General features: G+C 67.5%; 10 protein-coding genes across 10 annotated transcripts; 4 read left to right on the top strand and 6 right to left on the bottom strand.

Moving 5' to 3' along the window:
* Positions 1–36: 36 nt before the first annotated feature.
* On the top strand, positions 37–1010 carry RHOBADRAFT_40523 (uncharacterized protein; the record flags this gene model as incomplete). The annotated part of the gene is made up of 4 exons (XM_018413725.1): positions 37–121; positions 194–237; positions 320–722; positions 892–1010. The coding sequence occupies 4 exons, from the start codon at positions 37–39 to the stop codon at positions 1008–1010; spliced, it is 651 nt and encodes a 216-aa protein (XP_018274026.1).
* Positions 1011–1229: 219 nt separating this feature from the next.
* RHOBADRAFT_50502 (uncharacterized protein) lies at positions 1230–2977 on the bottom strand (the record flags this gene model as incomplete). The annotated part of the gene is made up of 5 exons (XM_018415350.1): positions 1230–1853; positions 1976–2130; positions 2214–2484; positions 2577–2895; positions 2963–2977. 5 exons carry the CDS (start codon positions 2975–2977, stop codon positions 1279–1281), a joined length of 1335 nt encoding a protein of 444 aa, XP_018274027.1. The 3' UTR covers positions 1230–1278.
* A 490-nt stretch (positions 2978–3467) lies between these two features.
* Positions 3468–5085, top strand: RHOBADRAFT_31049 (uncharacterized protein; the record flags this gene model as incomplete). The annotated part of the gene is made up of 6 exons (XM_018412942.1): positions 3468–3522; positions 3648–3763; positions 3904–4057; positions 4161–4252; positions 4325–4577; positions 4682–5085. The coding sequence occupies 6 exons, from the start codon at positions 3468–3470 to the stop codon at positions 5083–5085; spliced, it is 1074 nt and encodes a 357-aa protein (XP_018274028.1).
* A 305-nt stretch (positions 5086–5390) lies between these two features.
* Positions 5391–6880, bottom strand: RHOBADRAFT_64299 (uncharacterized protein). The gene is made up of 7 exons (XM_018418461.1): positions 6766–6880; positions 6669–6692; positions 6476–6596; positions 6167–6327; positions 5968–6084; positions 5789–5849; positions 5391–5541 (listed from the first exon to the last, which is right to left on the bottom strand). The coding sequence occupies exons 1-7, from the start codon at positions 6808–6810 to the stop codon at positions 5435–5437; spliced, it is 636 nt and encodes a 211-aa protein (XP_018274029.1). The 5' UTR covers positions 6811–6880; the 3' UTR covers positions 5391–5434.
* A 458-nt stretch (positions 6881–7338) lies between these two features.
* RHOBADRAFT_50505 (uncharacterized protein) lies at positions 7339–8828 on the top strand. The gene is made up of 3 exons (XM_018415351.1): positions 7339–7827; positions 7910–8417; positions 8492–8828. Exons 1-3 carry the CDS (start codon positions 7376–7378, stop codon positions 8708–8710), a joined length of 1179 nt encoding a protein of 392 aa, XP_018274030.1. The 5' UTR covers positions 7339–7375; the 3' UTR covers positions 8711–8828.
* Positions 8829–10343: 1515 nt separating this feature from the next.
* Positions 10344–11126, top strand: RHOBADRAFT_65832 (uncharacterized protein). Its single transcript, XM_018418787.1, has 2 exons — positions 10344–10369; positions 10450–11126. The coding sequence occupies exon 2, from the start codon at positions 10575–10577 to the stop codon at positions 10926–10928; it is 354 nt and encodes a 117-aa protein (XP_018274031.1). The 5' UTR covers positions 10344–10369; positions 10450–10574; the 3' UTR covers positions 10929–11126.
* Positions 10566–12998, bottom strand: RHOBADRAFT_50507 (uncharacterized protein). Its single transcript, XM_018415352.1, has 5 exons — positions 12629–12998; positions 12146–12538; positions 12012–12066; positions 11850–11944; positions 10566–11628 (listed from the first exon to the last, which is right to left on the bottom strand). Exons 1-5 carry the CDS (start codon positions 12985–12987, stop codon positions 11070–11072), a joined length of 1461 nt encoding a protein of 486 aa, XP_018274032.1. The 5' UTR covers positions 12988–12998; the 3' UTR covers positions 10566–11069.
* Positions 12999–13289: 291 nt separating this feature from the next.
* On the bottom strand, positions 13290–15938 carry RHOBADRAFT_50508 (uncharacterized protein; the record flags this gene model as incomplete). Its single annotated transcript, XM_018415353.1, has 7 exons — positions 13290–14251; positions 14325–14398; positions 14467–14618; positions 14689–15027; positions 15105–15216; positions 15287–15417; positions 15746–15938. The coding sequence occupies 7 exons, from the start codon at positions 15936–15938 to the stop codon at positions 13816–13818; spliced, it is 1437 nt and encodes a 478-aa protein (XP_018274033.1). The 3' UTR covers positions 13290–13815.
* Positions 15939–16393: 455 nt separating this feature from the next.
* Positions 16394–22587, bottom strand: RHOBADRAFT_50509 (uncharacterized protein; the record flags this gene model as incomplete). The annotated part of the gene is made up of 15 exons (XM_018415354.1): positions 16394–16557; positions 16649–16697; positions 16770–16823; positions 16892–16960; positions 17077–17368; positions 17463–17937; positions 18015–18870; positions 18947–19082; positions 19165–19386; positions 19469–20103; positions 20178–20264; positions 20335–20498; positions 20598–20690; positions 20790–22506; positions 22572–22587. 15 exons carry the CDS (start codon positions 22585–22587, stop codon positions 16524–16526), a joined length of 4899 nt encoding a protein of 1632 aa, XP_018274034.1. The 3' UTR covers positions 16394–16523.
* A 150-nt stretch (positions 22588–22737) lies between these two features.
* Positions 22738–23884, bottom strand: RHOBADRAFT_50510 (uncharacterized protein; the record flags this gene model as incomplete). The annotated part of the gene is made up of 2 exons (XM_018415355.1): positions 22738–23613; positions 23695–23884. Coding segments are annotated over 2 exons (278 nt in total), but the record flags the coding sequence as incomplete, so codon positions are not given.
* Positions 23885–24256: the final 372 nt, after the last annotated feature.

Here is a 24256-nt window from a genome sequence, read left to right on the forward strand (position 1 = left end):
ATCCCGACCACCTGCAGCACTTCCTCCACCTCGACCATGTCCGCCCCGTCCCCATCTGCACCCGGCTACCTCTGGGTCCTCAGCGAGCCAGGCTCCCAGGCCACCGTCCAAGAGTTCCAGGGTGCGCCCTCGCTCGTTCCACCCGACCGTCCCGTCAGTGATCAATGGCTTAAGACGTGCGATGCCCCCGCAGACTGGTACGACAACGAGCACGTCCCGCTCCGCATGGCCAAGTACGTCGACCTCTTCCCTCTCCCTCGCTCGCGGCTTCCATGGCGCACGACTCACAGTCTCTCTCCCCTCGCACAGCATCGCCGAGTTCGAGACGGGCGCACGGTACGAGGCCGCCGACGACCTCAAACCCGGCTGGTCCGCCGCATACGACATCTCGTCCGTCGCTCTCTTCTCCGACGACAAGTACACGCGCCTGCGCGCCAACCGCTCGCCGCGCGAGGGCGCCCTCGTCGCCCGCCTCGAGACGCTCGACCGCCGCACGGCCGAGAAGCTCGCCGAGACGAGCGCGCCGCCTGCAGCCGCCCACGCGCCCCGGTTCGTCCTCACGGCGGCGGGCGACGACGCGCCGCGCGACGACGAGCTGCGCGCGTTCGAGGGCGTCGAGGGCTGGAGGAGGAGCCATGCGCACCGCGTGTACGACTCGCTCGTGATCGGGCACGGCAAGGAGCCGAGGACCAACGTCGCGCCCAAGTTTGTCGTCATTCACGGTGCGCTCACCTCTCGCTCCGGCCCTCTCGTCCTCTCCCTCTCTCCCTCGATGAACGACGTAGACGGTGACTGACCGACCTGCCCCCCCTCTCTCTCCCCTGCACCCTCTCGTCTGCCTGGTCCGCCCACTTGCGCCTCCTCCCTTCCCGCGCCTCCTCCCACGCGCAGAGTTCGACACCGAGGCGTACGTCTCGTCGCCCGCCTACGCCAAGGCGACCGACGGCAAGGCCGAGGTGCGCCGGTGGAAGCTGTACCGCGCGACGCCCAACACGGCGGCAAAGGCGTGATCAGGCGGCGAGCAGGGGCCTGAGCGGGCAGGAGGAGGAGATGCTCGAGTCGTCGTGCGAGGAGATGCAGTGCAGCGATTACCAGGAGCCGAGCAAGCGACTGAGAGCATCGGTGCGGCAGCAGAGGAAGCTTGACCAAGCTCGAGGACCGTGCGAGCGCTTTGAGCCGATTCTCTCTCTCTCATGCTCCAGGCACTCTCTCTCTCGCGCGTCGAGGTCGACAGCTGCGACAGCTCCATTACGCACTCAGTCTATGAAGACCCACAATCTAGCTCAGCCACACGGCATGACTCGCGCCCGTGCCCCGCTCGTCCTCGTCGACCTCGCCCGCGCCGTCGCCCTCTCGCGGCGCATCGACGCCGAGCCGCACGCTCGCCACCTCGCGCAGCTCGTCCCACTCGTCGCGCCACTCGAGCACCGACACGAACCCTTGCTCGTCGTCCGTCAGGACGACCCAGTCGTGGCCCTCGCCGCTCGCGCTGCCGCCGCCAAAGGGAAACACCTCGATCGCGTTGGCCTTGCCGCCGCTGTTGCGCGTCTCGAACCTGCTCCTTGCGCCGTAGCCCGGCTCGACCGCTCCCTCGCCTCGTGCTCCCGCTCCACGCTCGCGTTCGCGCACACTCCCGTCACGCGCGAGGTCAAACACGGCGACCCACCCTCGCTCGCTCGACGTCTTGCCACGTGTCGTAACGTAGATGCGGCGGCGGTCGGCCGAGAGGCGCAACGTGTCGCCGCGGTACTGCGCGCGGGTCGGGTGCTGGTGGGGCGGGATGATGGACAGGCGCTGCGAGTGCGAGAGGAAGGGGGACGAGGGGAGGACGTCGTACACGTCGAGGTACGAGGCTGCGGGACCGAGCGAGGAGGTCAGTGTTGGTGCTTCGGGTGAACCACGCGCCGCACCGGCGTTGAGCTGGCGAGTACGGGCTCGGCGACGGTACGAGGGCAGAGAGGACCGCTCGACGCACTGTGCTCGGTCACGACGTAGAGCTTGTTGCCGTCCGGGCTCGGGACACTGTGTCTCGGTCCCTCGTGGCCCTTCTCGCCGTGCGACGGCACCTCGCCGAGGTGCTCGAGCGTGCCGTCCGACTTGAGCGAGTAGACGAATACCGAGTCGCGGCCGCTGCGAGCGCGACGAGGGACAGATCAGTGCTCGCGCTCGACGCTCGACTGGCTCAAGGGACACGAAGGAAAGGAGGGACGCACACATGAGGGACGTAGGCCCGTCGGTGAACCGGGTCGAGGTCGACGGCGTGGCTGCCGTACCGCAGCGCGACCCTCGTCTTGTCCGTCTTGGGGTCGCGCAGCTCGTCCTCGCCGCCGTCCAAGTAGATGACCTCCTGCAGCTGTTCGCCGAACGCGCCCGTCGCCGGGTCGGCCGCGAACGTCTGCGCGACGGGCCCGCCGGCCTGGTAGATGCGAGGAGGGGTGAAGCCGAGGGATGCGGGCGAGACGGCGAGGTAGGAGCCGGTGGCGGCTGTCGAAGGGAGGGAGCAGGACGTATGCGGCGCAGCGCGAGGTCAGTCCATGGCACGAGACGAGGAGAAAGAGCGAGCCGCGGCAACGCACAGATCGGGACCGTGTTGAGCTTGCGCACGCCGTCCTTGCCGCCGCCGAGGACCTGCCAGCTGCTCAAAGTCGGCGGTTGTGCCCAGGTCGTCGCGTACGCCGTCGTGCGGTCCTCGCTCAGGGCGAGGAACTGGTGCGGGCCCTCGGCGCGGTACTTGCGGTGGACGGCGAGGGTGGGCCCGCCCGGCGCGTAGGGCGAGAAGGCGAGGAGGTACAGGAACAAGGTGTTGAACGTGCCGCTCAGGAGGTAGTGCAGCCGCGGGCAGAGCGAGTCGGCTGCGTTCACGGCCGCGAGCAGCGATGAGGTCGGTGGTGGAGTCTGCGCGAGGGCGGGACGAGGTCAGCGGGCTCGCGCCAGGGTGGAGACGGGGACGACTGCGACTCACGCAAAGACCAGCCATGGCGGCAGGAGCGGTGAGACGAGGAAGAGCGAGCCGCGAAGTTCGAGGAGGAGAAGTGGGGGGCGACTCTCTTCTCTGCTCGCTCTGTGGACTGTGCGGGACTTTCAGGCTGTTCTCTTGCAGTCTCTGTGTGTCCCAAGACTGCAGGCGGGCCTTGTACTGCGTGAGCGAGCGAGGGAGCGGACATTTCGAGGCTCGTCCGCCTCGCCGCCCATACGAGCCGAGGTCGACTTTCACCGCTTTACCGAGCCCACAACGAAGCTGCAAGAAGCCTGTGCTGGGCGCGGCCGTCGTAGAGAGCGACCGCGGGAAGCGCGGCTGAACCTTTCGACGAGCCAATCGGCAGCCTTCGAGGTGAAACCGGCCGCGGCTCGCACCGACCGCGGCCTGGCGACGCCGACGAACGGCCGCAGCCCCGCTCTCTCGCTCTTCCTCCCCTTCACACGCTTCGCTTGGCTGTACTCGCACCACTTCTTGCCGCCCGCCGACCATGCGCGCCTTCACCACCGTCCTCGCCGCCGCCGCCCTCGCCTCGAGCGCACTCGGTCCGTCCTCTCCTCCTCGTCCTCCCCTGCGAGCCCTCGGCAGGCCGGCAGCGCCTCGCACCTGCCTCTGCCGTGCGAGCCGCATGAGTGCAGGACCCGACCTGACCTGTAGCGACCCCTCGCAGCCCACAACGATGCGCCCAAGAGCCCCGACGAGATCAAGTACATCCAGTCGATCGAGGAGAAGATGTACGCCTGCGGCCCCAAGATCGAGAAGTACCGGGCTCTGCGCAAGCGTGCCGTGAGTCCCTCTCTCTGGAGCGGTCAGCCCCGTCGACGTTCCGACGCGACGCCATGTCGCCGCCGTCCCTGCTCCTCCTCGAGGTTGCCTCGCCCAGCTCGGTACCGCACGTCGCTAACCAGTTCCCACGTTCGCAACAGGCCGCACAACAATTCCTCGGAGCCGGGCAGGCCCCGACCAACGCGCAGGACCTGTTCATCGACGGCGAGGGGGACGACGACGACACGCTCATTGCGAGGACTTTGCTCGCGCCGTTGACCGAGGAGCCGCGCATCCGCAACCACTCTTGTATCTGTGCGTCGACATGTTCCTCCTCGCAAGGTCCCTGCCGCAGACCGGCGGTTTCAGGACAGCCCTGACCTCGCCTTCGTACCCTTTTCCCTTCGTCGCCTCGCAGTGCACCCTCAACTCACCGAGGGCCCGTACTACCACACGGAGGGTCACCCGATCCGCCAGAACATGGCCGAGGACCAGCTCGGGCTTCCTTTCGTACGTCCACATTCCCTCCTTACACCCTCTCTTCACGAGGACGACGCGACTGACCCGCTCTCGTCGACGCAGTTCATGGACGTCGGCATCATCGACGTCAACACGTGCGAGCCGATGGAGAACGTCCTCGTCGACCTGTGGCACGCCAACACGACGGGCCACTACGCCGGCCACCCGGAACAGGAGCCTCACCTCAAGTGGGAGGGCCCGGCGCACGAGGGCCCGCGCAAGGGCCTCCTCAGCAAGTTCCCGCGCACCAACGACCACGAGACGTTCCTGCGCGGCGCGTGGCCGACCAACAAGCACGGCCTTGCCCAGTTCTCTTGTACGTCCCTCGCCTCACCTCGCTCGGACCCTCTCGCGGTCGATCGCCATCGTGCCCATCCCTCCCTCGACCCAGGTCCTGACTCGGCTCGTTTCTCCTCGCAGCCATCTTCCCCGGCTACTACACCGGCCGTGCGACCCACGTCCACGTGCGCGTCCACACCGAGTGGACCCCTCTCGCGAACGGCACCTTCACGTCGCACCGCATGCTCCACACGGGCCAGTTCTTCGTCCCCGACTCGATCAACATGCAGGTCGACAAGGTGTGGCCCTACAACACGAACCCGATCGCCGACAAGTGGGGTCGCACGCGCAACTGGGCCGACTCGCTCCACATCTACCAGGACGCGCACGGCAACGGCGCCAACCCCGAGTTCGAGGTCCTCAAGGTCGGCAGCGTCCTGCAGCAGGGCATGATCGGCTACATCACGGTCGGCGTCGACTCGAAGGCCAACTACGACGTCAACGCGCCGTGGCAGCCCATCCCGCCGTCCGCCATGAAGGACTAGCGCGCTCGTTCCCGACGGGTGCTCGTCGACAGCTCTGCACGAGCTGGTCGAGGCTCTCGACGAGAGTGAGCGGCGGACGGCGGCGGTCATTTATCTCGACCTCGGGGAGGAGCAGGACCTGTAGTCTTTGTCGTCGTCTGAGCAATTCTCTCTTGCAGTATCTTTCTCTCTCTGCGACGAGATTCTCTCTGAGGGTCGCAAGAGAGTGTCTCGACACATCAGGCTCGCTATCGAGCGCACTCTCACGCTTTCTCTCGCTCTGACTCGCTCTCGCCGTCCCGCTCGGACCTCGACTCGACTCGGCTCGAATGCGAAACGTTTCTGTACATTGCGTCGTCCAGCTCGTCGGCTAGAAGCCCTTGCCGGCGATGAGGTGCTCGAGCGCGCTCTTGGTGTCGTCCTTGGCCTCTTTGACGAGGCCGGCGAGAGAGCGGAAGGCCGGGTGGGCGGCATCGTCTGCGAACGGGCGAGAAGGTGTCAGTACGCTGTGCTCGAGAGCGAGGACATTGTCGACATGTCGCACGCCGACATCTGAGCCGGCGAGAGCTGCTTGAGAGCCGCCGATGCCGCACGCGACGCAAAAGAAGGGCGAGGGGAGGTGGTTTGAGAAGGCCGCATCGGTGAGGGCGGTCACCGAGCCCGAGGGCGCGCTCACGACGTGCGAGCGAGGCGGAAAGAGGAGAAAGAGGAGAACGAGACGCACCGATCAGCTGAAAGAGGATCGACTCGGACGTCGTGACGAGCGCGCCGGCGTCGCGCATGCGCTGGTGGGCGTCGTCGGATAAAGAGTCAGTGGCCGTATCGACATGCCCCGCCGTGTCGGCCGGACGTCATGATGCGGGCCAGGAGGGGGGAAGAGGGTGGAAGACCTGCGAGACGCACCTTGAGCGCGATGCCGACCTCATCCTGGTTGCAGCTCGAGACGCCGTCGGCCAAGACGTGCACGTCGATCCCTCGCTCGAGGAGGTCGAGCGTCGTCTGAAGCACGCACACGTGGCTCTGTGTGCACACGCCAGTCCGGCAAACTCAGTCTCGGCCGCAAGGAGCGAAAGAGACGGACGGCGAAAGGCGACGAGCGCACCTCGATGCCGAACAGGACGACCGACTTGGTCCCCCACTCCTCGAGCTGCTTCTCGATCTTGGGCACGACCATCGAGAACTTGGTCTTGGCGAGCGGGACCCAGTCTGGTCGCAGGTGGGAGGGGAGGTCGAGGAGGGGGAGCGGGACGGTCGCGCCGAGGGCTACGAGCGCAGTAGGGGGCACGTGCGGATTCGGTTTCGGCGGCGAGACTGGTACGAGTGTCAGTGTCTCGTCGACCGCACGGGAAGGAACCGGGGAGAGGTCGAGCCGTGCGCAGGAAGGGAGGGAGGGAGAGAACGAGGGGCGCACATTTCGGGTTCTGCTCGGTCGCGATGACGGGCACGTCGAGGAGCTTGGCGGCCTTGAGCATCTTCTCGGCGGTCTGGATGACGGACGGGTAGGCATGGATGACGAGGCGGAAGCGCTCTTGCTGTCGACGACAGAGAGGGTTGTCAGCTCGACCGCCCGCGCTCTTCTCGACGATGGAGAACTGCACACGCACGATGTCGCAAAGGAAGAAGGCAGTCTGCGGGCCAACGAGCGATGGTGAGCTTCTCGATGCGCGGAAGTGGGGAGAGGAGAGGAAAGGTGAGCCGCACCTTGCCGGGGACGACCTTTGCGACGCGGCGAGCTGGAGCGGCCATGGCTGGAACAGAGCTGCAGATGGTGCGAGAGCGAACGGTGGTCGGCGCGGCGAGGAGAGAGCGAGAGGCGAGAGCGAGTTTGGGCGAAGCAGACGACGGTCGAGCGGTCGACGCGTTACGAGTGCGGGGGTCGGAACGAGCGCGGGCGAGATCTGCCGCCAAGCGGAAGCGCTCGCAAGCCAGGTGGTCCGACAGGGGGAACTGATGAAGCTCGAGCGAAGGAGATTCCTCCGTCGAGAGGAACCCTCGCCTCGCACGCTCTCACCTCGCTGTGCACGCTCAAGCTGGACGCCCGACTACTCGTCAAGACTGCTCGTGTCTCGCTGCGCCCTTGTGTGAGTCGGCCGTCCCCGTCTCCCCTCGCCGAACCTCGCTCCCGTCCTCCTCGACCTGTTCGCCTCGATCTCTCGACGGCGGGGCACTCGACGAGCGTGAGCAGAGGCGCACGATGCGGCGAGCTGGGTACCTTCGGCGACTGACCCGGCTCGCGCCCGCCTCGCAGACTCGGCCTCTCCTCAGCGTCCCCCTCCTTCAGCGCCGCCTCTCCTCGAGCCGACCTTTCGCCATGTCCGCCCCTGCCGCCGCCGCCGCGACCAAGCCCAAGCCTCCAGCAGACCCGACCGCGATCAACTGCGTCACCGTCCTCGGTGAGCACATCGCCAAGCCGTTCCGGCAAGAGCTCGTCCGCGTGACGGACCAGCTGTCGCCCAAACCCAAGCTCGTCGGCATCCTCGCCAACAGCGGCGCCCCGTCGCGCGCCTACGCCAACTGGACCGCCAAGGCGTGCGAGGCGGTCGGCATCGACTACGAGCTGCGCGAGGTCGGCATCGTCGCGAGCGGCGCGACCGAGGGTACCGCAGAGCAGGGCGAGGTCGAGGAGGCGATCCTGCTCGCAAACCAGGACGTCAACGTCAACGGCATCATGGTCTACTACCCCATCTTTGGGCCTCGCCAAGACGGCTACCTTCAGCAGGCCGTCAGTCCGCTCAAGGACGTCGAGGGCCTGAACTTTACCTGGTGCGCCTCGCTCTCCCTGCCTCTCTCTCTCTTCGTCCCTGTCGGTCCGAGCCGCCGCTCACCTTTGAACAAACGCACGCAGGCTCTTCTCCCTGTACCACAACACCCGCTTCATCGACCCGCGCAAGCTCGCGCTCGCCGCCCAGGTCCTCACGCCGGAACCTTTCGTCCAGAGCGAGTCGCAGGCCGTCCCCTCGACCTCGAGTGCACCTGTCGTGTCGCCCCCGAACGAGGACGGCCTCGTCAAGGCGATCCTGCCGTGCACGCCGCTCGCCATCGTCAAGACGCTCGAGCACTGCCAGGTGTACAACCCGTTGCGCCCGTACGGCTCGCGCGCGTTCGGCCGCACCATCACGGTCGTCAACCGGTCCGAGGTTGTCGGTCGTCCTCTCGCGGCGCTCCTCTCGAACGATGGCGCGCGCGTCTTCTCGGTCGACCTGGACGGCATCCAGGAGTTCACGCGCCGCAAGGTCGACGCCGAGTCGGGCGAGAGCGGCAGCAAGGCGAGCTTCCACCCGTGCCACGTCGTCAAGAAGTGCGAGCTCAGCTACGAGGAGTGCCTCGCGGCGAGCGATGTCGTTATCGGCGGTGTGCGTCCACCTTTCCTCGTCTCCCTCGGCCTTGTTTCGCAGCTACTGACTCGAGCTCTCCTCTTCTCGTGCAGGTTCCGTCCAAGAGCTACAAGATCCCGACGGCTCACCTCAAGGAGGGCGTCATCGCCGTCAACTTCTCCGAGTCGAAGAACTTCGAGGACGACATCAAGGAGAAGGCGTCGCTCTACTGCCCGGGCATCGGCAAGGCGACCATCGTTCTCCTTCAGCGCAACCTCCTGCGCCTTCGCGAGTACCAGGCGGCGCTGCGTGGCCCGGCCGCACAGAAATAGGCGGCGCGCGACGTCCTCCCCGATCGTCCTCCCTCTTCCCTCCCGTCCGACATAGACTCGCACCCACTTTCGTCCCTGTATCGCACCCGGTCGTGCAACTGGTATCCTTCGCCCAACTTCTGGACGCCCGCCGAGGTCGAGCCGAGCCGCCGCTCGTCGAGTTTCGCAGGTCGTTTCGCCGCTCGGGCCTCGCGCCGTCGATTCGCGCCTCGCTTTCTTGCGCTTCTCGCCCCTCGCCCAAGACCGGCGCAATCACGGTCCGCGTCAATGCGCGCTGTGCGCGTGAGAAGCTTGCTGCGCTTCGCCTTCCCGTCCGGGAATCGCAATCAGAGAGTCTGGCCCCGCATCGTCGACTTGCTCGGCGGCCTCTCTCTCGCTTGCTCGCTGCGCAGCTGCAGCCTCTCTTTCAGCTCGTCTTCAGCTTCTCGCCACTTGCGGCTCGCCCTCGTCCACCTTCCGACGCTTCGGACGTGCTGCCGCCCTCGCCGTTTGACATCTCTCGCCTCGCCTTCTCCGCCTTCATCTCGCCTCGCCTCGGCTTGGCGACACCTCCCTGCGACATGGCGGATACTGGGACGAGCCCGTTACCGTCGCAGGCCGACGTGCCGCAGGACGAGCTGCTCCCGACGCTGCCGCAATGGCTCGCGACCGCCCTCATCGGTGAGCCCTACGTCGCCGGGTCTCTCCGAGCACGAGTCGAACCTGACCTCGCCCGTCCCCTCCTTTCTAGGTCCATGCATGGCCGGCTACCAGGTCGCCCAGATCCTTTTCGGCATGTACGCTCAGGCCATGCTGCGGTACGTCGTCTCGGGCGACATCAAGCAGCACGGCCGCCTCGCCCTGTGGACGCTCTACACCATGCTCCTCCTCCAGCTCATCTACGTCGCTCTCACCTTCGTCGAGGTCTACACTAGCGGCGGTGCGTCACGAGTCACTTCTCCCTCTCGTCGACGCAGCAGCCTGACTGAGAGGGTTCTTGTCGTCCCGCTCGCAGTGAGCAACGACCGTACGTTCAACACCGTGTACGTGGGCACCCTGCAGTGGCAGTTCCTCCCCTGGGTCAACGGCATCATCGGCGCGCTTGCCGAGACGTTCTTGGCGGTCCGAGCGGCGTCGGTACGCCCGCCTTCTCTTTCCTCCTCGGCTCGTCGAGCCTCCCTGACTCAAGCTTCCGCGGCAGTTCTTCGCAGGTCGGACGACAAAGAACCTCTTCTACGGGTGGATGGGCGCGCTCGTCACGCTCGTCCTCTTTGGCTCGACCATGACCTTCGCGACCGGCGTTCTCGTGCGTGATCTCGCCTCGCTCCTTTGCGTGCCTGGGCCAGACACTCACGCTCTTCCCTACCCTCGCGCGCAGCTGTACAACGGTATGGACGATGGCGACTTGCCGATGCAGTGGAATACTGCCGTCGCCGTACGTCAACTCTCCCCTCCTCTCGTTCGTCCTCCTGCGCGCACTCTCCTGACCCTGCGCCTCTCTCTTGCAGGTCTGGCTCTGGGCGTCGACTGCCGCCGATGTGTCAATCACGGCGGCCCTCACGTTCAACCTGCGCAAGCGCATCGCCGGCTTCAACCGAGGGACCGACGACCTCTTGCGCAACCTCGTCTGGCTCGGCGTGCGCTCAGCCTCGTACACCGCCCTCCTCTCCCTCCTCGGCGGTGAGTCTCTTTCTTCCTCTCGGCTCGCTGTACCTTTCTGGATCGCCTGGCTCAAGTACTGACGAACCTTGCCTTCCCAGCCCTCGTCGCGACCATCTGGGGCGACGCCGAGTTGCGCACGACCGAGATTCAGATCGCCTTCTGGTTCCCCATCGCGCCCCTGTACGGCCTCAGCCTCCTCACGACGACCTCGTCCGGCCGCAAGATGATCAACGCCCGCGTCGGCAGCGTCTCGCTCGGACCTCGCCCGCCGCCCGAGCTGAGCGGCGTCTTTGCTCGCGACGCGCGCTCGTTCGGCCCTCGAGGCGGCACCTTGCCTGAGCCTGCTGCAGGCTCGGGCATGGGCTCGGCGGCATCGTTCGAGAGCGGCCGTCGAGGCGGGAACGGCCGTCCTGTCGGCGCGCCAGCACTGCAGATCAAGGTCGAGCGTGAGGTCGTGCATGCCGTCGACGACCTCGACGAGGACTTGAGCACGTCGACGAGCACGTCTGGGCCCAGAGCCGACTCGGGCTTTTCTCGCGGCGGAGGAGAGAAGAGCAGGACGAGGTTCGAGGTTTGAGGGTCGATTCGCGCTCGTGCCGGTCGAGCTTTCTGTAGAGCCTCTCGTCGTTCGCGCACGCGGTGTTGTTGTAGAGTTATATAGTTTGCAGTGCGCTTCGAGCGCTCTAAACAAGAGAGGAGAGAGGGCGAACGTCGACAGCTAGATCTCAAACCTCCTCGCCCACCAGTCGACGACCTCGGTGCAGCTCTGCGCCGGGTGCTTCGGGTTGCGGCAGATGATGGCGCCGTGCGCCCAGATCGTGTCGATGAGGTGGACGTAGTGCTTGTGCAGGTTGGGCAGCGAGTTGAGGGACTTGACCTGGAAGAGCTGCGACGCCGAGAGCGCCGGGTCGGTCGACGCGGTAGCCGAGTCGGGCGCTGCCGTCGATGAGGCCGAGTCTTGAGCGTCGCCGTCTCCCTCATCGACGAGTAAGGCTGCGCTCGAGCTGGCCGAGCTGGACGTGGTTGGCGCCTTGTCGCAGCGCCCGGTGACGAGGTGCGCCTCGTCTTGAGCCGTCGCCTGCAGGAGCTCGACCATCTCCTCAGCGTTGATACCGGCGCGAGCCAGCCACCCGTCGCGGCCGCCGTCGACCTTGAGCCTCGCTCGCCTGATCCGCCGGCCGGACTGCGGGATCTGGAGCAGGGACCGGCTGATGAGGGCGATGAGGGCGATGGGGTAGACAAGCGGGAGGGTCGCGATAAAGACGAGGGCGAGCGGTCTGGGCAGAGGGAAGGTGGAAGGGCGAAGGATGAAGGGAAGTCGAACGCGAGGTAACCGTCGACGACCCGCTTTGGTCGACGGCGACGACGATGGTACAGGCACGGCTCGTCGGGCCCGCACGATAGGCACGTCGGTATCGAGCTCACTGTGACGCACACGAGAAAGTATGAGTCCTGATGATGGCGGCGAGGTGGCCCGAGAAGGAGAAAGCGGACGCACAGCTCAAGACCGCCTTCTCGCAGGTCGAGCGCCGCATCAGGGTCGTCGTCGCGTTCTTGAGCGAGCACCTTGACCTTGTGGAGCGCCTTGGCGAACTGTGTAGCCGCGACGAGTCAGGGGAAGCCCTGGCTGAGCGCGAGATTGGCGAGAAAAAGGACGGACCGGGTCGTGCGCCTCAATCCCTCCTGTCGGGAACGGCACGGTGCGGTCGTTGACGCTGTATCGATCGACATGTCAGGAGTCTGTCTCGTCGAGGAGGGCGGCACGAGGAGAGAGGAGGAAAGGGGAGGACGCACGTGTTGGCGAACAGGTCAAAGCGCTCAAACTTGGCGAGGGCGCGGTAGAACGAGAATCTCGGGTCGGCCATGACCTTGAGAAGCGGGTCACCTCGACGCTTCTGCTCGTCGTCTCGCCGCCGGCCGGCCCGCTCGTCCTCGACCTCGCCGTCGCAAAGAGCCGCCGGCAAATAGACGTCCCGCTCGTACAGCTGCCTGCCCGTGCGGCTGAGCAAGCTTGAGCCGACCGCCCGAGCGAAACGCGAGAAGCGCGAATCGGGATAGACGGGCACGCCAATTGCGGGCGAGGCGAACGTCGTGAAAGAGGTCGGGACGGCCGAGTCGAAGAAGGACGGGGTGCGGGAGTCGAGGATGCCGAGGGCGTAGCGGGCGACAAGGCCGCCGAGAGAGTAGCTGCAGGTGTCGAGAGAGGACGTTAGGTAGGCTCTGGTCGACGAGGGGCTCGTTGACAAGGATGAGAGGATGGGGGAACGAGAGACGCACCCGACCATGCTGAACCGCTCGACTCGTCCGCCCTGCCGCTCGATGCGCTCGACCTCGGCGTCGACCTCCTCGACGACCCTCGCGGCGCACACGTCGATGCCGTCGTACAGGTGGGCCGACGAGAGCCCGTTGCTCTGCACAACGAGAACGACGAGCTTGCGACCGTCCTCGTCGTCGCCCCGGGCTTTGAGCTGGGCGGCCGCCTCGCGCTCTAGGGCGCTGGCGAGGTACGCGACGTGCTTGGGCGAGCCAAAGAGGCCGTGCAGGATGACGACGAGGTGGACCGCCGCCGAATGCGGGGAGGGCGAGCTGGTGCCGTGGTGCTCTGTGCAGCAGCTGCTGCTGCTGCTGGCGAGCATGATGCAAGGCGCACTGTAGCGGTAGGCGAGGAGAGCGAAGAGTGCAGCGAGGCGGGCGAGCGAGAGAGCTGAACGAGGGACGACAATCGAGCGCCCGAAAGCCGCGACCGGCCGACCCTCGGGTCGGAGACGGGCGGACGATGGGAGCGCTCGGCCTAGTTACGTACCGGCCTCGGGGCGTAGCAAGTCGATGCGCGCGCGAGATGAAGCCCGGGGAGCGAGGAGGCTCGAGCGGGACGCGATTCTCTCTCGAGGCGCTCTCGCTCGCACTGCCGCTCTCTCGCTCTCGTACAAGGCTCGTACGAGGTGGGCGTGAAGGGTATATTACCGGTGGAGAGACGCGGGAGGACATGAACGTGGGAGGAGGAGGGGAGAGAAGCGTGTAGACAAGGCGGTGTGCAAGGGGGAGGGAGAGGGGCGAAAGTCCATCGACAACGAGGCGCGCGAGAGGGAGAGAGAGGGCGATGCGAGTGAGAAGTGTAAGGGATGAGGAGGCGAGAACGAGGGACGAGAGCGTCGATAGGAGGGCGGGAAAAGAAGAGGGGAGGAAGGTGCAGGCAGTGTCCTTGATGCGAGCCCGCAGGGTGAAGGGGAGGTAGTCAAACAGAACGGCGAAAGGAGCGAGAGAGAGAAAGAGGGAGGAGAGGTAAGGCGAGGGTGGTAAAGCTCGGCGGCTCGAGGTAAATCGAGTTGACGAGGTCGACCTCGCGGTCTAATATGGCGAAACGACGGGCGACCTCCTGCCCGTCCGGTACCTCGTCGACATGGTCCGGACGAGCTCGCTGCGGCCCTCCTCGAGCAGGCAACTCGGCCCGAGCGACGACCCGCTCAGAGGGTGCGCATGACGGTCCACGCGCCGACGGCGCCGGCGGCGACCATGATGCCGAGCTCGGCCCACTCGGCGCGCTGCGTGCCGTCGCTCGTGTAGCCGAACAGGCTCGGGAACGTCGTCGGGCGCGGGCGCGTCGTCGCCGTGATGGCCTGGATGACGCTCGAGCCGGCCGAGTTGGTGGCCGCAGGCGCGCCGGCCGACGAGATGGACGTCGGCGGCGCACGCGACTGGGCCCACGTGAAGCGGTCGCTGAGCGAGGCGATGTCGGCGATGAACTCGTTGCGGACCTCGGTCACGTTGAGGATGCGGTAGTCGCGCAGGTCCTTGGTGCCGCTGTTCGAGTCCTCGACCTTCTCGTACTCGAACTGCATGTAGAGCTTGATGCGCGGGAAGCGGTCGAGCATGGTCTGCGACGTGACGCAGTCTTTGAGCCTGTAGGCGCCGGGGCAAGGTGGTCAGTAATGACCGACGAGGAGGGGGGACTGTCGCGGCGAGGGGGACGCACCAAGCCTGCTGGAGCTGAGTCTGCGACGCAGGGCCGTCGTCGTTGACGTGGAAGGCGGCACCGGCCTCGGCAAACTGTAGGAGGACAAGAGTCAGGTTTGGGAAGGCGGGGCAGGAGTTGACGAGGCAGACTGAGGACGGACCATGCACGCCTTGGACGGCTTGCTCGCGCAGTACGCCTGGTAAAACTCGGTGATGGCGCTGTTGTCGGCAGGGTCGGTGCCCGTGATGATGGACGCGCAGTAGCCGTCGGGCTGAACGTTGTTCTGAATGTCGGAGGGAACGCCCTTGTAGTCTGCGGGCGAGCACCATGGTCAACTCGGGCTCGTCGAGAGCGGACAAAGGAAAGAGATGAGGGAACGCACAGATCGAGAGACCGATCCAGTCGACAAGGTCGTCGCCCGGGTAGTACGGCGAGAAGGCGTCGTCGCCGGCGTCGAGCTCGCCGTTGCCGTTCGTGTCGAGGAGCGCCTGGTTGGCGGCGCTGAGCGCGCCATATGCCGTGTACTGCTGGCCGTACGGGTAGCCCTGGGGCGTGTTGGGCGCCCACACCATGATCGTCTCGGGCGCGATGGCCTTGATGATGGTGTACATGTTGGTCCACGACTGGAGGAAGCCGGCCGGGTCAAAGCCGTAGGTCATCCAGGTACCCTGCATCTCGGGCGCATAGCGGAGGAAGACCGTGCGGTTGAGGTTGGCCTGGTCTGCGAGGGAGAACAGGGCGAGGCGAGGTCAGGCTTGCGTGCGCGACAAGGGCACGAGGACGGGCTTGAGGACGCACAGTCGTAGATCTGCTTGGCGAGGTTGGTAAAGTCGTCGTCGGTGATGGCGTCGAACGTGGTCGGGTAGATGGTGAGGAAGACGGCGGCGTCGGTCGCCGACCGCTCGATGAGCTGCGGCGGAAGGGGGTCAATCGTGCTGCTCGCGCGCTCGAGGGGGCCATGGAGGGGAACGAGGACGCACGCTCTCGGGTGCGGCACCACCTGCGCCGGTCGTGTAGTTGAACGCCGGGAGCGGGATCTGCTGCGACAGCTGGAAGACGGGCACGTTGTTGCCGAGCTTCTGGTTGATCGTGTCGGGCGTGTCGTAGTAGGCTGCGGGGCGTCGACAGAGAGGTCAGTACGAGACTCGACGAGAGGCAGAGAGTGAATGCTTGGCGTCGCCGCCGTCGGACGAGGAGAGCGGAGCCCCCGGTACGAGGCTCGCCGCTGCATCGAGCGCCGCCTGCGCCGCTCGTCGCCCGAGTCGCACACAGTCCCACGGTCCCTCTTGCGCCCCTGCGCCCACACTAGAGCGGCGGCGTGACCACCTCGTCGCGGCCGCAACGCGCGATCGCTCCCCGCGTCTGCTCGCGCTAACCCACAGACCGCCGCCGCCGCCCTCGACGCACGAGAGAGAGAGAGAGAGAGGAGTGGGACGCACGATCTGCCGAGTCGTACCAGAAGCCGAGCATGACCTGGTTCGCAGGCGGCTCAAACATGGCCTGGGCGCTGGCGGAGGTGACGGAGGCGAGCGCGACGCAGGCGGCGACGCAGGCCCCTGCGAGGCGGGCGCGGCGGCTGCGGGTGCGTGGCCGCGGGATGGCGACCTTGGAAGTCGACGCGGTGCAGGCCATGGTGGACGGCGGGCGAGTGAAGGAGGGCGAGAGAGGGGGAGTTGGCAGAGGGAGCGGGCGCGCGACTGGGTCGGCGAGAGGCGGAGGACGAGGGGATCGCGAGGGGCGCAGAGGACGGCTGGTGGCCTGGTGCGCGCTCTGGACGGTCGCCTGGAGCGAGGGCGAGGCGATGGAAGGGAGGAGGGAGGGCTGCGGGCGGCGGACACACACCGAGGCGCCGCGACTGAGGGCGGGGGGGAGGGTCGAGTGGCGAGGGGCGTGAGGGCTGGGGCGGCTGCAGCGAGCTGGCGAGACGGGCTGGCGTGCGACACACGAGGCTCGACGGGGCTGGACAGAGCAGGACGAGGCTCGGGTCACCCAGAATCGGGGGCGAGCGCGGCGAGCTTCGTCGTTTCCCTCGCGTGCGGTTTCTGCCCTGTCTCGCCTTTCCGCTCGCGGCCAAACACGCCTCAAACGAGCTCGACAAGATGACCGCAAAGCTGCAGGATGCGACTACAAAAGGACACAGAAGAGAGAGAGGGGGACTAAGCACAGCTGCATGTGGGAGGGGGAAATCGACGGTCGAGAGCACAGCCTCCTCGGCCCTCACGGCTCGCGCTTGATCGACTCGATGGCGCCGCTGCAGGGACGAGCGACACGGTCAGGCCGACGCTGGGGACAGAGGGCTGGAAGGAGAGGGCGGGCGAGGGAGGAAAGAGGGCGAGACGCACCTGCAGTCCCGGCGAACGTAGGAGAGGAAGTAGGCGTTCGTGTCGCCGGCTGTGTGGTGCAACGACGCCAGTCCGTCAGTTCATCCGTTCGAGAACGACTCGATGGAGGGGGAGGACGTACTAGTCTCCTTGAAGACCTCGTCCTTGCTGACCTCGGACACGACGCTGTCGTTGTCTGCGCGCTCAGAGACGGCGGTCAGGCCTTCGGGAACGACGAGGACAGGCAGAAGGACGTCGACGCACAGCGAAGCCAGCGCTCGGGGTTGCGGTGGTCGCGTTGGAAGATGTAGTAGTGCCCGCTGAGGGCCGTTCCTGCGAGGGAGGGCAAGTGCGTCAGGACGTGCTCCTGATTCACTCGGCGTCGAGACGAGTCACGCTCGGTGGACGGGAGGTGCTGAGGAAAGAGAGATAGGCGTGCGCCGACGCACCGCGGTGGATGAACACGGCCGTCAAGTCGTACCGCATCTCGTCCTTCTCGCCCTCGACGTCGCCGTACAGGAGCTCCATCTCGCGACGCACGTCGCCAATGCGCTTCTTGAGCGCGCTCATCTCGTCGTCGATGGCGTCGGCCTCGGCCTCGGTCTCGGCGACGAGCTGCTTCATCTCGTCGACCCGGGTGCTGATCGAGTCGTGGATGCGGTACCGCGTGTCGGGCTCGCGACGCGTCATGCGGTTGAGGTGCGAGGCGCTCGAGCGCAGCGCAGTGGCGGTGTTGGCGCTCTGTGGGAAAGGAACAGGAGGCTCAGCCTTGCGGGCTCGCCGACGACGAGTCGCTCGACAACGAGGGGAGGAAGGAGGGAGGGAGCCGACGCACCTGCGTCGCCTTGGTGAGCTGGGCGAGCCTCTCCCGCTTCTTCTCGAGGACGCGGCGCAGCTCGTTGATCTTGAGTGCGCGCACGCGGCCCGCCTCGTCGCCCTCGGCGACCTCGACGTATCGGGCGACGCCGATCTCCTGGTAGAACTGGAGGTGCGCGTTGCTCTTGTACACGCTCTGCTTCTCGCGGTCGTACTGGACCCGCTGGAGCTGGATCTGGAGGACGGGCGGCGGCGGCCACACGAGGGCGACGCGTCGCTCGGCGGCGTGGCCCTCGAGCTCGATCGGCGACGGCGCAAAGACGGCGTCGAGGCCGTCGTAGATGTCGCGCGCGAGAGGGACGCCGCCCCACGTGGGCGGAGGCGACACGTCGACGAGGAGGGACGAGAACGGCTCGTCCTGGGTGCGGACCGGGTCGGGGACGGACGACGGGTCGTTGAAGACGAGCTGCTGGCGCATCATGCCGTAGAACGTCCTGCAGTACAGGCAAGACTAAGTCAGAGATCGGCGTCGAGAGAGTAGAGGGAGGGAGAGGAGAGAGCGAGGACGCACCTGCGCAACAAGCTCGCGGTCGCGTGCTCCTGCCCACCCGGCGCGTTGGCGAGCAGCGCCACCTCGACCTGGAACATGACGTTGTCCATGCACTCGGTCACGTCGTTCTGGCGGCCGAACGCCATGTAGCTCGACACCTGGCGCTCGAGCTCCTTCTGCTTGTCGTCGGTCGGCCCGCCGTTGACGAGCGGCGGCATGGGCAGCTCGGGCTGCGGCTCAGGCGACGGTGCGTCGGTGCGACGAGGCGGGAGCGGCGGCGGCCCCTGCGCGGGCCCGCCCTCGGCCGCCGGCAGGTCGAGCGACATGGGCTCCTCCGTCTCGCCGTCGATCGGCGACTCGCCCTGCCGCTCGGTGACGCTCGACGCGCCCGACCGCTCCTCCTCGCTCTTGCCGCGTTTGCTGCGGCGCAGCTCCACCTCGGCCGGCGCGAGTGCGTCGGCCATGTCGGCGTCCTCGGCCGCGCCGGCCGTTGTCGGGAGCGACAGGCCCGCCATGGCCGCGCCGCTGCCCGCGAGCGGCGGGCTCGACAGCGGCGACTGCTGCGAGTCGAGCTGCATGCCGCTCATCGAGGGCGGCGAGGCGGCGCCCTCCTCGCCGACCTTGCGCTTGCCGAGGACGGACGACGACGGCGAGCGCACGCCGGTGCTCGCGCTCGGCTCGGCGGGCTTGTCGCTGTCGGCGAGGACGAGAGGCTCGGGCTCCTCGGTGAGGGTGGCGGTGGCGGCGGGCGCGGTCGCTGCCTCGGCCTCCTCGCGAGAGGGCACGAGCGCAAGGTAGGCGAGCTCGGTCTCGGGCGTGACGGCGCTGATGGACGAGTGGATGAGCTGCTGGTACAGGTTCTGGAGGAGGGCGACGACTGTTGGACGGCAGTCGAGTCAGCAGGCGCGCGAGGAAAGGAGGAGGAGAGGAGGAGGAGGAACGAGGGGACGCACAGCGTTTCGAGCGCTTGACCTCGGCGAGCGAGACGAGTCGGCCGCCAACTCGAAGCTGACCTTGCTGCGACGGCGGTGTTGGCGTGTCGTGGAAGGCGAGGATCGCGTCGCGGACCTCGCGCACCGTGAAGAAGTACTGTCGGCGGCGGTCAAAGCGCTGCGTCAGGGTTCGTTCTCGACGACGCCGAAAAGGGAGAAGAGAGCGAGTGTGAGCGCACCTGGAGCAGCGAGTTGAGGTAGCACGTGTTGGCGATGTTGGTCAAGCCGACAGGGAGGTTCACGTCGGCCGCAGGACCGGCCTGCCAGCCCGCCGAGCTGTCGTCGGGGCGCTTGCCCGTCTGGGCGAGCGTGTACAGCTCGTTGCTCTTCTTGTCGGCGGCGATGACCTCGAGCGCCTCGCGCATCTTGGCCTTTTCCGTGTCGCTTGAGGCGTCTTCAAGCTGCACGAGGGGGAGGAAGGAGGATGGTCAGTCAGTGTCAGCGGCGAGAGATCGTGACTCGAGGGGCGAGCGTGGGACGCACCCGGATCGTGTAGACAATCGAGATGTTGCCCTCGTCGACGCTGACGGCCGGATCGAGACCGAGAGCGCGATACGCCGCGTCGAGGTCCATCCTCGGCTTGTGGACGACGTGGCCCGACGCCGCCGCGACTTGAGCGATCTCGTCGCCCATGCTCTCGAGCATCGCCTTGAGGATCTCGCACTGGCTGAAGTTGGCGACGATGTGGGCCGCCTCGAACAGGACTCGGCGCCGCTCTGGATGCTCAACGGCCGAGTTGCGCGCGTCGAACGCGGCGGAGATCTGGTCGTCGCCGACGTAGTTGTGGAACGGGTTGGCGAGCTGGAGCTCCTTGTAGGCGGTGACGACCTCGCTCGCCGGGAAGCGGTCGAGCGAGCGCTCGATGGCGACCTTTTCCTCGAGCGCGCTCGAGCCTCGGCTCTTGGCGATGCGGATGAGCGCCTCGAGCATGATGGCGACGCGGCCCGGGTTGAGCTGCACCTGCTGGTTATAAACGCGCGACACGACGTGGTCCGACAGGTTGGGCGTGACGCCGAGCTGGTCGTAGTCGCCGGCGAGGGCGTCCTTGTCGGTCGGGGCCGAGGTCGTGCGCGTGAAGCTGACGCCCGACATGGCGCCGGTCATAGGAGCTCGAGGAACTGTGGGTGGATGTGCGAGTCAGGGTTGGGGTCGCTGAGGTGCGGGAGGGAGAGAACGAGAGCTGTCGACGCACGGTCGTCGCCGCCCATCGCCGCCGCCATCGCCAGCTTCGACGGCTTGATGGTGATCCTCGTGCCCAACGGCTTGATGCCCTTGTCCGCTGTACACCGACGATGTCGAGCTCGTCAGTCGCCGAGACGAGGGGGAAGAGGAAGGCGAGCGGGACGCACAGTTCGCCTTGATGAACTCCTCGAGCCAGATACCGACCTCGAGCCAGCACCGCAGGAGACGCATGCGGTTCTCGCGACCGCGCTCGTCGGCCTCGTCGAGGTGCGGGATCAAGATGTGGCCGTCGCGGTAGCCGAAGCCGAGGGTCGCGACAAAGATGTCGTTGCTGCACGGCGAGAACAGGGTGGGCGCGACCGAGGGAAAGAGGCAAGGCAACGAGTCAGACCGAAGGCGCAGGAAGGCGTAGGTGAAAGGAGGGACGCACGTCGTCGCGTCGAACGGCATGAACTTGGCCATGTGCTTGCCCTGCGTCGGCAGCGGGCGCTTCTCGCCGGCGAACAGGAGGTTGTTGATCGTCCTGAACGTACGAAGGACATCGAGACGAGTCAGTCCTGTTTTGACGAGGGCGAGGGACCGAGGACAGGGAGAGAAAGAGCGAGGGGAAAGTGGCACGGACCTCCAGAAGACCCTCGCCGCCTCGTACCTCGCCTCGTCGGCCGTCTTGCCCACCGCCGGCGCGTCGCCCCTCTCGCGCATCATGCGCTCCCACAGCGCGCGCGGGATCACGGCCGGGTAGAACGCCGTCCCGCCGATGGCGACCCTGCCCTCGCCGCTCGCCGAGTGCACCTCGATGAGCCCTCGTCCCGCCGTGCACGCCTCGGCGAACGTGCGCCCGTTGGCCTCGGTACGCGGGTCGTGCTGCGCCGAGAACGAGTCCGGGCACGCCGGCGGGACCGGAGGATGCGGGTGCGCGAGGCCGCCCTCGCCGACGAGGCGCTCGGCAAAGTAGCGCTCGAGCATGACCGGCGTGCACTCGTCGACGCGGTGCCACAGGATGGGCGCGGCGGAGCTGTCGAGGCTGATCGGCGGGGGAGGACGCCGGATCGGGGCGAACAGCGCCCAGGAGAAGGTGCGCGGGCAGAAGTAGAGGTTGGGGTGGGGGCGAGCGTGCTCGAGGTCGGCGAGCGTGGGGGTGTGGAAGCCGCGACGAGGCTTGGGAGGGAGCTCGGGTGGCGGTGAGGAGGAGGAGGCGAGGTCGACGGGCGGGAGAGGTTTGTCGGCGGTCGAGGTCGTAGCCGGGGCGGCGTCGTTGTCGCCCACCGTCATGGCTGTGTCCTCGCTCGCGCCGTTCGACGACGACGATGGCTCGTCTGCCACCGAGGCGCCGGCCGACGCGTCGGGCTCCTCCCGCTCCACCGCGAGCGACACCCACTCGCCCATGGCCAAGTACCGCAGCCCGCCGTTGACGACCTCGCCTGCGGGCGTCGCCGCGACGTCAAAGTCCCACACCTCGTCGCCCCACACGCCCGCCTTGCCGCCGCCCATCTCGCCCGGCGCGGCGAGCACCCTCGGCGTCGTCCACCACGTGGCGAACGTGATGGGCAGGTCGGGCCCGCTCGGCGCGCCGGGACCGTCGAGGAGGAGCTGCTGCGGGCGCGAGGCGGGCGATGGCAGGAGCGGCGGCGAGGGCGAGGCGTCGACGATGCGCACGTCGCCCGGGTCGGTGTCGGTGTCGGCGTCGACCCTCGTAGCGAGCTGCTGCCAGGTCGCACCGCCCCATGTCGCCGGACCGCCGATGTCGCCGCCCGCCGGGCCTCGAGCCGGCGTCTGCCATGCACTCGGTGGAGCAGGACGAGCGGGAGGTCCAGGAGCCGGGGCCGCAGCCTCGGGCGGCGGCTGGTCCCACTTGCCGGCCCACGGCATGCGCGACCCGGACCCGCTGCTCCCGTCGCGCTGCATCGCCGAGCTCCTCCTGCCGCCGCTGCCGTACGTCTTGGTGACCGTCGGCGACGTCTGAGCGCCCGAGGTGCGCTTCTTGAGCGTGCTGGGCCCGGCAGGCGAGGTCCTCGAGACGAGGTCGTTGTTGTCGTCGGCGCTGGCGGCGGCGGCGGCGCTGTCGGGCACGAGTGGCTGCTGCGGATACGACGGCTGGCGAGGCTTGACTGGGCGTGCAGGTGCAGGAGCGCCGTGCGAGGGCGACGAGGTCGAGGCGGACGCGGCCTGCGCGGGGGACGCGTTGAAGAAGTTGGCGGGCGCGACGGGCGAGGGCTGGAGGTTGGCGGGCTTGGGCGGGACACGAGGAGGGACAGCGGCCTGCTTTGAGGCAGGCGAGCTCGAGGCGGCGGCGTACGATGGCTTGGGCGGCCGAGGAGGAGGCGATGGACCGGGTGGACCTGGGGGTGGGGAGCGAGGGGGAGCTCAGTAGGGCTCTCTAGTACATCAAGGGAAGCGAGCGCACCGGCTGGAGGGTCCATACTTGGTCGAGGAAGGGTGGGGGAGGAGACTCGACCTCGGTCGACGACGACGACTCACGAGCTGATGAAGACGAAACTCTCTCGCTTTCGGCTCTGAAGCTGGTCGAGGCGGTCCTGCAGCTTCTCTGGCACCACGGTGAGCCTGCACGAGGGTACAAGCCGGCGCAAGAGCCGAATGGCGACACCTCTCCTCGAGCCCGCTCAAGCCGCACGACGACGTGAGAACGGTGTGGTGCAAGAGATGGGGGGTTTCGCTGCCAGGGGTACAACATGCGTCGACAGCAAGGGCGAGATACTACAACAGGCCATGCACTCGGGGACCGCGCCTTCCTCGCACCGCTCACAACCGCCCTTCGCCCTCGTCCTCGCCGTCCTCGTCCTCCTCGACGCGCTCGTCGTCGTCGTCCTCGTCCTCGTCCTCCTCTGTCCGTGCTCCTCGCGCCCACCACGCGTCGACCCACTCCCTCGCGCACTCGCACGCCTCGCGCATGACGCCCTCGCGGCGTCCCCAGCACACCTGGCGCTCGATGTCGTCCCAGCCGTGAATCCACCTGCGGTGCCGCTCGCCCGACTCGGGCCAGGTCGGCGCGAGGTACGCGGCCGAATAGGCGTCGAGGACAGGCGAGAGGTGGGCCGGGAGAGGGGACGGCGGCGGATGCGAGGTCGGCGAGGGGGCCGACGAGGCCGGTGGGGACGACGCCGCCGACGAGGGCACGGACGACGGCGTCGAGGGGATGGCGAGGGACGCTGTCGGCGGTGCCGAGTCGTGAGCCGCGACGTCGGCGGCGGCGAGTGCGCCGAGAGCAGGTGCGGGCGACGAGGCCGAGCCCGTCGCGGGCACGGGCGGCGCGGTTGCTGCGCCGGTCGAGGGTGGCGCCTGGAGGACGAAGAGCTCGAACGAGTACTCGCAGCTGGCGACGAACGAGGGCGAGTGCGGGTCACGCGAGGGCGAGAGGATGTGCGGGCTCGGGTCGGCGAGGGTCAAGAGGTGGGTGAGGTGGGTCGCGGTGCCCTGAATGAGGCCGGCTGCGGTGCGTGGGGAGTAGACAGGGTCAGTGAGAGTGCAGGCGAGGGGGCCGAGAGAAGGGGGAGAGAGGGTGGGCGGACCTTCCTCCCACGATTCGCGGTGGGCGGCCTGCTGGGGCGACTCGCCGTGTTCGATGCCGCCTTTGGGGAAGACGTACAGGTGCTGCTTCTTGCGCGAGCACACGACGAGGCACGAGGGTTGAGGCGCCGGTGCGGGGCCGTCCGAGGGCGACGAGGGCGGAGGAGCGAGGACGAGGACGAGGGCGACGGCCACTCGGCGGGGGGACGCCAGGTTGGACAGCGGGGGGTGCCTCGGGCACGCGCTGTGTGGGTTGCTGGGCAGCACGGAGAGGATCGAGGCGACAAGGGAGGAGGAGGAGGACGAGAGCGAGAGCTGCCGCCGAGCTTCCCCTCGTCGTCTTGAACCAGCTCGCCCGACTGCGACCTTGAGCAGCTCAGGAGGCCACCAGCATGCTCCACCTCGGCAGCTACTGCACCCAGCTCGACCACGCCGTCAAGCACCACGACGGGCCTCAACTCGCTCACCTCGTCGCCCTCGACGGCAAGCACGCCCACCAGCTCCTCGACTGGCTCCACACCCTGACCGTGGCCCTGCCAGGGCAGACCGCACCCTCGACCAGGT

The sequence above is a fragment of the Rhodotorula graminis genome (genome assembly GCF_001329695.1).
Source record: "Rhodotorula graminis WP1 unplaced genomic scaffold RHOBAscaffold_1, whole genome shotgun sequence".
Lineage (NCBI taxonomy): Eukaryota > Fungi > Basidiomycota > Microbotryomycetes > Sporidiobolales > Sporidiobolaceae > Rhodotorula > Rhodotorula graminis.